The sequence below is a fragment of the Lygodium microphyllum genome, chromosome 3 (genome assembly GCF_053477565.2).
Source record: "Lygodium microphyllum isolate KBCC chromosome 3, Lygodium_microphyllum_v1.1.10, whole genome shotgun sequence".
NCBI classification, from domain to species: Eukaryota; Viridiplantae; Streptophyta; class Polypodiopsida; order Schizaeales; family Lygodiaceae; genus Lygodium; species Lygodium microphyllum.
In genome coordinates this window covers 104,006,444-104,020,582 of record NC_141137.1, presented here as the reverse complement: position 1 = coordinate 104,020,582, position 14,139 = coordinate 104,006,444, and the positions used below count along the sequence as shown (strand labels likewise).

Below are 14,139 nucleotides of genomic sequence, written 5' to 3'. Positions count from 1 at the left end.
TCAACACGTTTTGCATGAACTCCAAACAGCCATTTATGGTTTCAATGCACTGGAACTTTGTAATGATTACAAAGCTTTTTCAGGAAAATAGCCCGCAGGGAACTAAAGCTGCAGATTTTATGAGACCAAGTATATGCCATTCACCTTTCTCTTTCTAGCAAAGTAAGAACTGTACGTCACACAATTCAAAATACTACGAGAAAAGGAGAGACATTGACCAATGTTTCAAAAAACATGCGAGCAGCTTCTCTCCTTGATCTCCGGTGAAGCAGGCGCTCCAGTCCCAGTGTTGTGTCTACTTTCTCATTAAACCCCTGTCCATTGCTTTCCATCCCTTCAAAGACTGTCTTGAGATACCTTCCTATATTCCTGGATCATAAAACAAGATACTGAGAATCTTGTGACTTTAACAGACTCTCCATCTATTTGGCATGAAGATAACTAGAGAAGATCTGAAACAGAAACAAACCTTGTGCGAGTGGACCAGCCACTATCATCTTGGGTGCCTGCTTCCTGTTCATCACTTGAGCTATCTCCAAACCCATCCATCTCATCACATGCCATATCATCATCTTCTGCAGGAAGCTCTGGATCTGAGAAAATCAAGTGAAGCCACATGAGGCATTTTTTCATCTCTTTTATACCAAAAGGTCATAAAAGATAACACAACAGCTTTGCTTTTCACCAACAAAGTTGCCAGAAAATGAAGAACAGACAAATGAAAAAAGTTGTTAGGCACCACGACTATTACTCTCAAGAAAATAAAGTTATAAGCACACCTGCTAAGTAGCGTGCCACAGAAACAGCTGTGTTTGTTTTACAACAGAAGTCCTGTATAGCTGCAGTGTGCCAGAAAAGTGTTGATCCATGTGGATGAGCACCATAAAAAATGTGTCAAGAATCTACTACACAGGTGGTGAGTCAGTGTATACTGTGGTAACCTGAGAGAGTGGGGAATTAAAAATGGAAAAGGTCATAACCATCAAGTCATTGAAGGGAAGGAGAGCACAAGAAAAAGGGAACACTTGCTCGCTTTCTACAATGCAAGCCATGTAAGTTCTGAGTAAGCAAAGCCTGCCAACATGCTCAAGCCCATAGCAGCCAATTTCTGTCCTTGATCAGCCACTTGCAAGTTTGATAGACAAGTTTCCTGCTGAGTTTTCATCACATGGAAAAGAATACTGAAGCTCTGTCTCTCTATTCTTCATGGCAGGCAGTTGTAGCTTGTATTGGATTATCATGAACAGCATCAATCCAATTACTACTGGTGTGCTTTGATGCTCATAATTTTCAAGCTGTGTTCATCAATCTTGATTTCAAACTGTGATCTTATCATGCTGGGTAAGTTCAGATCAATCCTTTGAAGTTGAATCATTCCCTTGCCACACCCCTGTTCACTTCCCTCTCTGACAATGACACTAAAGTTGCAACGAATACCAGCAAGTACATAAACCTGGAGAGGGACTGGCACTAGTCCTGAACAATGCATATAACTGCATATGCAAGAAGGAAATACAAGGCAGCAGCCCACATGCCAAGATGAGAATAATAGGGTTGAGCTAGGCAGAGGATGTAGCATAAGACAAGAGAAAACCTGAAATGGCAGATACTCTCCCTGCTCCATTAGAACACCCTTACAAGGGAAGGCAGACCTTTTTTATTGGCAGGCTAACCTACAATCCACCTGCACAAGTCAGTCTGCCACACAGGCTACAGCAGCTGGCCAGCCTGCAAGTCACGTGGAGCTCTGCCATAGCATTGCAATCATTGTCAATTGCCATGTGTTGTCTAAATCCCTCAATCTACAATGAGCTTCCAAAAGAACTGTCACAAGGCAAAAAGACTTAGCAGACATCCCTAACCCACTTCATTATTATCGTATAAGACTTTGCAAACTGCCTACTACATGATTGTGTTGCCTACAAATCTTAGAATCCTCTTGTCGAGGCCAAACCCTGTAGTTCTATATGATGTGCTTTAAAATATCTGCTCATAGCCTTCACCACAAACAAGAATAAATAAAAGAGTGATGGATGGCTCAACAAACTGAAATGTCAAACCTTCAAACACAATATTCCTCTATGAAAATGTGCCTAGTGTCACATGAACACTAGTTTATTCACATTTGTGAAAACTACAATGTTGCATTACATCAATCAAACAGCCATTTCATCAATAGCAATGAAATGCCCATGTAGACCCAACCTGTACACATGACATAACTGTTTGGTTTTAGTCATGCCTACACTCACACAAGAGTGTCAGTGATCCACATGTAGGGGTCACGACACTGGGGCACTTTTTACTCTCCAAAAGAGGTTTTTTCCCCCAATCATTATTTTTCATATGTGTATTTATGTTACACATTTTGGTCACTTACTGCACATTACACACATCTGTCACACTTTAAGTCACTTACACAACCCTAAAGTCTAAGGGTTGTACTTTGTACTTGGTATCTTACTTTTCAATCTATCAATTGTCCAGTTGTGACCACACTCTCTCTCTACTGTTGTGTTCACTCTGAAGCTGTACTACTATTCTTTGACTTCAACAAATGGTATCAGAGCACAGCTTCAGCCTGCACAGTCTCATCAACTGAGAAACAGCCATCAGCTCTTGTCTGCTCCCAACTACTCAGTTTGTCACCTGCCCTATGCCACATCAGCAACACCACCCTATTTCTGACACCGCCAGCTGCTCCATCAGCTCGGCACCAGCTCAGCCCTCCTCCCATTGCCCTAATTCCTACACACTCTTGGCCGCCATAGCTTGGGGTGCATACAATGCTATAGTCTCTCATCATTTAATTCTCAGCCATCAATAGTGGAGTGATTATAAAAAACGGGGCATCATCAACATACTCGTCTCATGTCCACTCGGCACTTACTTTTTGCAGGCCATAGATACTGGCAAGAGGGGGAGGAAAACGATGGGCCCATTCATCTACCGCCACATTCGACAAGCTATCATTGAGGTATACATTGCAATTTGCCTTCTAAATTTGTTTCACTTTCTTTTATTATGATAATATCATGATTCATAATTGAAATTTGATTTGTGCATAACTATCTATCTCCCTAATCGAATAATTAATTTCTCTCTAGTATCTATGATCTATCTCGATTCTCTCTTTCCCCCGAGGCCGCAAGGCCCCCAACCCTCGGGCCCCATCTTTCTTCATTCTTGAATCTTGAAAGTTGAAAGTTAAAACTTGAAACTTGAAAGGCTCAAGTTTCAACTCTCTCTAGACTCTTTCTCTCTCTAACCTTCAATTTCCAAGTATTTTTAGAAATAAGTATACTTGTAATTTGTAAATTGTGGTTGTAGGTGGGCCCCTCAAATGTGGTGCAAGTTGTTACCAACAATGCATCGAATTGTCAGCGCATGGGCCATTTGCTTAAGGCCGAGTTTCCTACAATTATGTGGACTCCATGTGCAAGTCATTGTTTGGACTTACTCATGGAGGACATTTGGAAGCTCAAGTGGGTGAAGACGGTGGTCCACAAAGCTACATCCATTGTCACATTCTTCACGCTAAAGGTAAAGGTGCTTGCAATGTATCGTGAGCATAACACATTGGAGTTGAAAAAGCCTTCTTCAACTCCCTTTGCTTACATGTGGTTATTGCTAGAGTGCCTTTATGAGGTGCGGTCCACCTTGCGCCAAACAGTTGTGTCCACTCTATGGAATGAGTGGGATGAGCATGAGACAGAGGAGGCCAAAGCCATGTAGCACTTGTGCCTTAATGAGCAGTTTTGGCAAAAAGTTTGTGCCGTTGTCATTGTTGTGACTCCCTTTTATAAGGTGTTACGTATGAGTGATTGCGAGGGGTTCACCATGGGCCTTCTCATTCACTTCTTTAGATCGGCATTGGTGGAGGCACGTGCTTGTACAGTGATCACAAAGACACAGCTTGCACATGTTTTAGAGATAGCAAAGAGGAGATGAACATGGATGCATAAGCCCATCCATGGTTTTGCCGCATTGGTACATCCAGTCTACAAGTTATCGGCAATCATGGATGATAGAGAGTTCCGTTCGGACCAGCTTGCTTATTTGACTCGTGTAGTCCCTGTGGATGACCACAATGTAGTGCTGGAGGAGCTAGGATGCTCTGCATATCAAAGAGGGCATGTGACTTTTGATTCTCCCACTTCTTGGAGGAGAAAGTCACTTGTGAAGCCTTTATTTTGGTGGCAAAACTTTGGATACACATTGGAGACCCTTCAACCCTTAGCCATGAGCGTCTTTGCCCAGCACTGCTCTTCGAGTACATGTGATAGAAACTGAAGTGCCTATTCTCTCATTCACACAAAGATTCGCAATCGGCTTAGCACACGACAGTTAGAGCAGCTAGTCTATTGCCGCACTAACCTACGCATGATGAGGGCTATGATGAGCATGAGTAGTCCGAAGCAAGTAAAATTTAAACACTTAAACATAACATTTAAAATTTGTTGTTTTAACTTTTAAACTTTGAAGTTTATAATTTACAATTTAGACACTAGCATTTACAATGATCAATCTTACGTGCATCACTGCATTGTGTAGGTGAATGTTAATACATTCAAGTTGACAAGCAACACTCTTCCAAGTATACATAAGGAGGTGGACAAGGAGGAGGAGATTTTTGCAAAGCTCTATAGAGAGCTTATAGCAGCAAATATTACAATCACCCCTTTTCCAGCTATGCACTTCTCCCCCCCAGCTCTCCTTGGATTCAATCCAGCTCGCAGTCCTCTTTGACTATTGACCCCTCTTTGATTGTTTGACTCTTCTCTCGTCTACAAAAGGTGCTCCTCTTCTCCATGCTTCCACACCAATTCAGCAAGCATTTGTCATTCCCATCTCCCTCTCTTGGATCTTAAATTGATTTGTGATTTGTCATTCTGATCTCACATCCCCTCTTTTCCACACCCTATCAAAGCATTTGCCATTCTCATCTCCATAGTTGTCAAGTATGAAAGGTACGATACGATACGGTACAATAAAATACGGTACCAAATGGTACCTTATGATTTTATAAGCTATGGTACGATATTAGTACGAAAAAAAATTAAGATGATTTTTTAAATAACAAAAACCATAAATCATTAAATGATAGACCATAGAATACATATTTAAAGTGGAAATAGCCATTTCATTACAGAATAAGATAAATATATGACGGTGACCATCGCGGTCGCTTGGGCTGCGCAAAACATACGATACAACTACAGTTTAGTATATCTGATACAAAAAAAAGAGAGACCTATGAATCTATGATGAGGCATCACTATCATCATCATCACAACCATCTGAGTGCTCATCAAGAGAGTCTGGAGATGACTCCTCGGCATCTGATGATGAGACATATTCATCCTCACTGATGAGGTTACCATCATCATCAAATGATGGCTCCCTAGGTGGCGGCTGTGTAGGCAAGGGGGGGATGTCATCATGAGACACAGGATGTGAGCTACTAGAGCCCGCCTTACATATGTCTACAAGCCACTCAAACCACCCCTGCTCGATGATGGAGGGCGTCGAATAACCATGCCCCTGCTACCACCTACTCGAACTCCTTCCTCCCCCACGAGCACGCTGACTGCAAGTATCACGAGTATCTTGATGTATCTATCACGGAGTCTACTCCTTTGTTTACTAACAATTAGAGTGCCATTGCAGTGGCACGGAATCCACTGTTTCATGCACGCATGAAACACATTGAGATACATTATCACTTTGTCAGAGAGAGCCTACATGCAAGGAATATCAACCTTGTCTACTGTTCTACCAACAACAATGTGGCAAGCATATTCACCAAAGCTCTTCCTCACGACAAACTTCAAGCATTTTGCAATGCTTTAAATTTGATCCCCTTTGGTGGATGATCCTTGTATGCTGATCACTTATCACTCCAAGGGGGTTTATTGGGTTTTACTCACCCCTACGCTCATACGAGTGTCAGTGATCGGCACGTAAGACACTAGGGCACTTTTTACTCTCCGTAAGAGAGGTTTTTTTCTCAATCACATTATTTTCCATCTGTATATTTATGTTACACATTTTGGTCACTAACCGCACATTACACACATCTATGTGCAAACGCACCTTGAGTCACTTATATGATCCTAACGTCTAAGGGTTGTACTTTGTACCTGGTATCTTACTTTTCAATCTATCAAGTGTCAAGTTGTGACCACACACTCTCTCTCTACTATCATGTTTACTCTGAAACTGTACTATTGTTCTTTGACTTCAACAATCACACATGCCATACAAGCTTAAATAAAGAAACATAAGATGTGCAAATGAGCCCTAGGTTCCTTTTATAGAACTTAGCCACCCTAACCCAAAACATATTCACACTACAAGAATCTTGAGGTAAGCCTACAATGCCTCATAGTTGTGGGGTACATAAGCTATGACACAGTATGGTACAATAAAATACGGCACCAAATGGTACCTTAAGATTTTATAAGGTACCTTACGATATTAGTACGCTTTTTTTTACTTGATTATTTTGAACTACAAATGATAAAACACGTGTTTAAAGCCAAGATAGCAATGCCATTAGAGTATATAAGATAAACACACATAGGTAATAAGCCAAAACTTATATGGCCTATGTCGCATATGCAAGATGTGTTACAATTTACATGAGAGTGGATGCATCATACATTATACATCAATGATCATACAAATGAGAGTTTTTCCATACTAAAAAGGGGCAGTTTTCATACTAAAGGGTGAAATGAAAAGGGTCAATTTCTTCGCTAAATCATATGGATACATATGGTATGATATGGCTCAGATCATACCATACAAATAAGTTTGTAACATAAACGTATGCAACTGTGCAATGACCTAATCTTCATTTACATTGCAAGACCTTTAGTCGCCTTAACTTTTAGGACATGCCTTCAATCCTAGTGACCTTTAGTGACCCATGATACAAGCACCCATCCATGATGTGCAAGGATGTTACACCCGCTCCCCCCCCCCCCCCCGGGCCAAATATATATATATATATATAAATGATTGCTATCCTCAGCAATATCCTCAACTCTAAGTAAACTTTGCCACCAAGTAGTTCTTCCACTTGACCAACAATTCAAGATAAATGATCCAACAAAATCACTTGGTCATATTGGTTGAGAACTAGTATGGATTCAAATAAAATCTACAAGTCATATCCTCCAAGTATGAGACTCCCTCAATTGAGACAATCAGCTCACCTTGTCCCAAGCATTCTGTCGAGGGCTTACACTTTACACCAATATTCACAAGTGTCCAAAGGTAGATCCAAACATAAAGATACTCTAACCAATCTTCTTGGTAATTTGGAATAATCCACACTACCTTGAAGATGGTTTATAGTACATGTTGGTGTGCCTCGAGTCAAAGTCCCCTAGTAGATCCCCATACCATTAGGAAGCTAACAAGGATTATGGTGAAGGGTGGCAATGATCAACACTTCCATCATATCATGCACAAAGTTGAGAAATCTACAACAATTCTAGCATATCGTGCCAAAAGTTGAGTACGAACCATGTGCTCACTCCTTTAAGTCCATGGGCAAGTAATGGCCTTAGCTCCTAATTGTACATCACTAAGAACAAGCTAGATTCCTTAGCCAAAAGCATAGTACTGTTACAAGCAAACTAATGCTGGTCTAAGGAATAGAGTGCTTCCAATCATATTGGCAATGGGAGACATACGCTGAACACATACTCTAAGGGTAGTTGTTTTAATCTCTCTCAGTCTAAAGATAAAGCAAGGACAACATAAAGAAGCAGGACTCCAAGTATGAAAGTCCACTTGCCAGAAATGGGAAATGAGCTAAGGAAAACAACCAACAATGATTTCATCAAGCAAATAAAGTGACAAGGAGATCTTGAACTGTTGGAAGATAGGTTGCTAGAAACAATAGGAGAATGACTACCACCAGTGATTTCAGCAGATCAATGTTAATCTAGCAACCAAGCTCAAAGATAACATGTGAATACATAAGGTATCAAGGAGCCAAGATTGTATATCAACGGAGCATCTAGATCAAGGGATCGATCAAGCATCACCTATAACACCTAGTACATGATGTAACAATCAATTTCAAATATCTGACAACCTAAATAAGCATCGAAAAGCTCCAAAGTATGCAAATGAAGACCCAACTGAAGCTCCAAGTGGCAATCAAACACAAACAATGCAAGGAGCATATATTTCTGACATATTCATCAAAGCATATACCGAAGGGTCAAGCATAGACCTTAGGCATAATGACTGTCACAAAGCATGCCACTGTAGACCAATGTCAATCAAATGCCAACCAAGGCAGAGCTCGATCGAAGCTCAAAAGGCATTTCGAAGCAATACAAGATATTGTGACAATCATCCACGACAATGGGTCCATGAGGACCTAGATTGCATCATGACCATGGCTATACATGGCAATCCTCTTACAACAATTTATGGATTTGCAAGGAATGAGAGGCCCGACCTATTAGTACCGCTCAATCATAAGTATACATAAGTAAGCAAGCCATGGCTAATAGCTGAGTACTTAATATTATCATAACTGAACAAAATCTCATGAAGACTACACTTCCCTGCAAAGATTAAAAGCAGGAGACACACACAAAGCAAAATCTCCAATAAAGTTCAACCAGCAGAGGATTATACTTGCAAGCATATCAATGTCATGAGACACATGGTAAAGCATGTCTTCTATAAAAACCGAGTCTTCTACTCAAGAAGACTATTTGCTCTGGTAGACTGTTTGCCAAGGATTGCCAGCAACCTAGGGTTACAATGACTATCAATTCTTCAAAGTGACGCATATAACTGTTCCACAGCTAGCTAAGAACTCCTAGCACTCAATGAAGGAGCTATCACAAATTCCATGAGAATGGTGATCCACTTGTCATAGAAAAGCATGCAAAAGATATGTTATTCACTACTAGTGAACTCAGATGTGCACATGGTTTTCCTTGAAACTCCTACAAGGCAGCCAAAAGAAGTATCCGCTTTCCACAGTCAAAGCCTAGTGTATGCTAGGTGTCTCCTATTGAGCAAGTAAAATTGCAACCCTCGATCAACACAAATTATTGTGCATTTCTGCCTAACTGAACTCTTCCAAAAAAGGAAAATAGGACAAATGCCCAAAAATCCCCTATATAAGGCCATCTTGTGGCCACCATCCCTAGCCCTCATCATTATCTTCATTTTGCCTTAACAATCACCCATTACTCTCTTCTCTAGCTGCCCACACCCTCTCCAAGAGTCATCACCCATCATCTAGAGCTGCCACCCTTGGTTGGAGCTGCCGCCCTGCCATTGGAACTGCTGCCCAGACTGTTTCTTGCTGCCAACAGCTGTTTCCATCAGCTACAGCTGCCTCCCTAGGATCATTGCCTGCTGTCTCAGCCTACCACCCTATTGTCCTACCATGTCATCAGCTGCCCAGGATTCCTATTGCTCCGAGGAGGCCAGCACTTTGCTCCCTCCACTACTGCCAACATTATCAGTCTACACAGTGGACTACTGCTGCTATGTTTTGCGACCCACCTTGGGTACAACACACTCTTGGAGCTGTTGTCAATGTCTTTGATACCACTCTCATCTCACCTCTGCCCTGGTCCTTGAGACACCAAGGCTCAAGGCCCCTTGTATCATCTTCACCTCTATACACCCATCTTCACTAAGCATTAATCAGATTGTATTTATCAAGTGGTGTACACATTTTGCATTTCTCTATGTTCGCTCTACCATTTCTTTACATGGTAGCAAAGTTGGCTGCTCTTGACTAACATCGGCACCTTGATCCAGAAATCTTGTCATCCAAGAGCGTGCAAAGACACTCTCAGAGATATCTCAACCAACCTAAAACAATCCCCCTCAAAGCCTGTTCTTTCAGCACCAATTTTCCCTTGTTCCAAGCTCCGAGGAATTGGCACCCTGAATCTCCAACTAGGGCTGGAGGATGGGATCTCCCTTTGAGGTCACTCTACCTCGCATCTAGTGATGAATACATTGAAGTCTCGATTCACAAATAGCAGAGACTCACAGAAGAAGCAGGTCCAAGCCACAACCTGAAGGGAGGTGAACAACAATCAAAGCTACACATTGGCAGAAATCCAGAACTTCTAGCTCAAATGGGGTACGCCAACATGGGCACAATGGAAAATCTAATATATATGCTTCTAGCAGAACCGATGCAGGATACATATGATTTACATTCTGCTAGCCCATTTTTGTTACACCAACTAATGCATAAACTATGGGCGTAAGTTGCCATGGAGACCCAAACCCATACCAATATGTGAATGTGACAAGAATGCAAATGCCTACTGGGTCATCTTCCTTCTCTTAAACAAATCAATGTTACACTGGTTATCCACATAGAGTACCCATGGCAAGGACTCCAGTGCCGCTTATAGTACCTAGTTAGATTGTGAAAGAATAGAAGAAAACCAGCATAGCACTAATCCAATCAGTTGGAACATCAGAGAAGAAAGAACACAGCAAATACATGCTGTTCACACAACCTTCAAGCTGTGCTACTGCTCCCAAATACATCACAAATAGGTCATGCTGCTGTCCAGCCCTGACATAGTTGTTGCACATGCATTTTACACCTCCATGCTGTACAAAAACCTGCAGTGGAGCAGCCTCCCAATAGCTCCCACAGAGAAAGAGAGAGAGAGAGAAGAAGAAGAAGAAGCAAAAACTTGGTTTCACATTTTTACATACTATTCAAAGTTTAAGGCTGCCCCAAACTTCCAAATGGGCTTGTCCACACTTCAAAACTTAAGGGGCTGCCCAAACTTAAATTTTGAGATCTTACTGCCTAAACTTTAATAAGGTTCTCATTAATATGAAAGTTTGGCATTTAAACCTTAGGGAATTAACTATTCCAAGGTTATGCCCTTCCTGCCCTTGACATGTAAGGTCATACTCTTGCCATGTGCCCATGTCAACCACTTCCCATACATGTCCATAAACATGTCCCACCATAAAGTTCAATCCGCAGTTGTTGATAAGCATGTTGCAGCATAGTTAAGTCAAAGGTGATCGAGTGAAGGGTTTTCTAAAGTACTATGGAAAAGGTTCTATAGAGTCCCTAACCTCACAATGGTGTGCTCTCGGATGCTCATACACAAGTAATTAACCTATACATCAAGTAGTTTAGGAGAAACAGTATTCTGCTGTTTCAACTTCATCTTGTTCTTTCACAAGCATATCTAACTTTATCTTGTCACAATCAGGTACTCTTCTATCTTAAGTAGCTATATCTCATTCCACATAGATGTGTTTTCAGACAACTGAAAACAGAAACACCAGATTGCTACTTAGCATGACCTCCTGGTGACAGACTAGAACTGCCCTTTCCTAACCTCTTATGCCCAAGTAAATTTTTATCTAGAGAAACCTTAAGCAGTGGTTCAGGCTAAAACAAGCTCTCACTAGTCCAGAATAAATACCTGTCTCTTTCTGCACTGATGAGCAGCCAACATCCTATACAATGACAGTAAAGCAGTGAAATTAGGGAGGAGAGAACTTTGCACTCTTATTAATATCAGCAACTACATCAGGAGGAAAAGAAAAGGTGAAACTTTTTAGAAATTTCATGATGAGGAAACACAATGTACATACTAGATCATTGTCCGGGGCATGCTCTCTGTCTGTGCATGGAGTGTCTGAAATGTGCTTTTCATCATCCAGCATTATATCTTCCTTCAATTTTCCATCAGCTTTATTGGGATTTTCCTCATTTACTAGGATGCTTTCACCTGGCACTTCGTTCAAGGATTTCAAGTCGAAGTTTTTGTTGGCATTATCAATGGAAGATGAAGGAGCATAAACATCAGATGAAGTTACATTATGCTCCTTGTTTTCAAGATTTTCCACACTATATTGTTGCCCGTCTTCCTGCAGACAATTTACATTTACCAGACTTTCTACACAGTTTGGACCTTCTTGTACTTCCAGTACTTCAGCTTCTCTATCTATGTCTGCTTCTAATTCACTTATCTTGTTTGCTTCTTGACCATCCATTTGATTAACTGATTCTTTACAAGGTAATTGAGTGATTGAAGTCTGCTCTATGGTACTACCAAAAATCACTTGCTCTCTGTTTAGCTGAGTTGCTTGTCTATCTTCAAGCATACTTTCACATAAATTAGTTTGTTCTGAAATCTGAAAATCAGTCGTTGCTGTGTTATTGCTCACCCTTTGGGTCAGAAGTGAGGGATTCACTTCCAAGACAGGCAACTGTTCCTGTTCAAATGCCACCTCCTCTTGCACAAGATGAGTCAATGTATTTGATTCTATGGCAGAAGTAGGTAAACATTCTTCTTCTTTTCCAGTTTCTGGTCCTGCTTTCCAAGGAGCCACAGCTGCTGGCTGAGAAAGCAACTGGTGCACACTTGATTCTTCATGTAAACATGCTGCAGAAGGGACAGAAATGGTCATGTAATCCTTTTTCAGATTATCCATAGGCCCTTCTGACAAAACATTTGCAGATGTCTGCAGAATTTCAGCAGTTCTAGAACAATCAGGTGTTAAGAGGTCTTGACTTGAGCCCTCAATTGAATCCTTGCTTTCCTCCTGACCATGTATCCGCACATTTGAAGCTTCGCCCAACTGTGTTTCTTTAGTCTCCATAACCACATCAGCAAATGGAAGCTTTGATTCATTTACACCTAAAACTAGTTGATAGAGCTCATGAAGATCAGTTGAAAGTCCTGCACATGCAGCATAACAGACACAATACTTAGAGCCGAACTTGATTTTTATTAACACATGATAAGAACAAGCAGCAATAAAGACCTGAATTGATTAAGGTTTAGGATGCATCCCAAGCCAATGATGCTTCGAACAGACAGACAGTGCTCACACTATTGACTAACTGAAGAGACTACTGACTAGTGAGTGATACTGGATCAGAATATGATGCTTTTGAAAACCTTGATAAATCATTGCCACATTATCAATATTCTATGCTCAAGCTAGCTTCCACAATCAATGGATTGTCACCAGCTGTGGACACTTCTTTGGTACACAAGGTGCTTTCTGAACTTTTTGTTAGCTTTTACTTGGTTTGGTCAAAAAATTGGCAATTTTATCGGTCCAAAAATCAAGAAAACTATAATGGTGCAACTGCATGGCCAGAGCTGAATGGGAAGAGCTCAAATGGTTGAGCTAAATGTATATCATATCATCCACAATTTTGGTTAGCCTTTCTTTTTTGTCCGATTAAAAAAAGAAGTAATTATATTAATCAAAAAATAAAGAAAAATATAATGGCTCCACCGCATGGCTGGAGCGGAATGGGGAGAGCTCAAAGAGGAGTTAGAGATACATAGATCTCCAACCTGCACACATGGCATGACACAAGCCATACAAGCACAAAAAGATACATAGAGGAGTGGACATTAAGCTTATCTCCCAGCCATAGAGCCAAACTGGCTCACCCCAAGCATAGAACCAGCAGCATATTGGATCAAATTCCCATCACAAGGGCTGATGTTTCATTACCATTAGCCCACACCATCCTAAGTGTGTGGATGGAGGTATCAAGGGTCTAAAATCCAAGTGCGGTGATATAATGAGATGTGGCACAAATGAGGCCCTAAGTTCTGTTTATACGACTCCCTAACTACCCTAGCCTTGGGGAACTAGTCTAGGGTAATAAAAACAAGTGGCTTACCACCAGGGTAGCCACTTGATTACAAAAGACAGAGAGAGAGAGAGAGAGAGAGAGAGAGAGAGAGAGAGAGAATATTAAAGGGATTATAAGATGCCAAGTTTAGAAGAGACAGTGAACAAATCATCATTACTTAAAATTAAATGCTTTAGTCTCACTTAACCAATGAGTCTTTTCAAAAAGATAACATGTGGATTTTTCATTCAAAATGTCCCCAAAACAAAGATAACAAAAATTGTCTCCACCCTTCTCTATCATAAAGGCACATATGCAGGCCAAAAACATGGATAGTCAATTGCATTAATATGCCCTTCCCAATCACAAAGGCCTATACGCAGACCAAAAACATGGATGTCCAAATCACATGACTGCCTGAGCACACTAATGTCATTTGTCAATGAGTATCCAAAAAGGTAGAATGGGAGAATTGTGAAACAAGAAGTTTA

General features: G+C 40.9%; 1 protein-coding gene across 2 annotated transcripts in view; it reads right to left on the bottom strand.

The window, feature by feature from the left end:
• LOC148038693 (sister chromatid cohesion 1 protein 4-like) overlaps positions 1–14,139 on the bottom strand; it is a 69,624-nt gene that overhangs the window by 13,345 nt on the left and 42,140 nt on the right. Inside the window, exons 10-14 of one of the 2 annotated variants that reach the window (XM_087674360.1) lie at positions 11,641–12,731; positions 11,469–11,502; positions 780–839; positions 470–593; positions 219–369 (exon numbers count right to left, since the gene is read on the bottom strand). In XM_087674360.1, coding sequence (XP_087530486.1) covers positions 219–369; positions 470–593; positions 780–839; positions 11,469–11,502; positions 11,641–12,731 — 1,460 coding nt within the window. The remainder of the gene's footprint in view (positions 1–218; positions 370–469; positions 594–779; positions 840–11,468; positions 11,503–11,640; positions 12,732–14,139) is intronic. The other variant, XM_087674363.1, reaches the window with a different exon arrangement.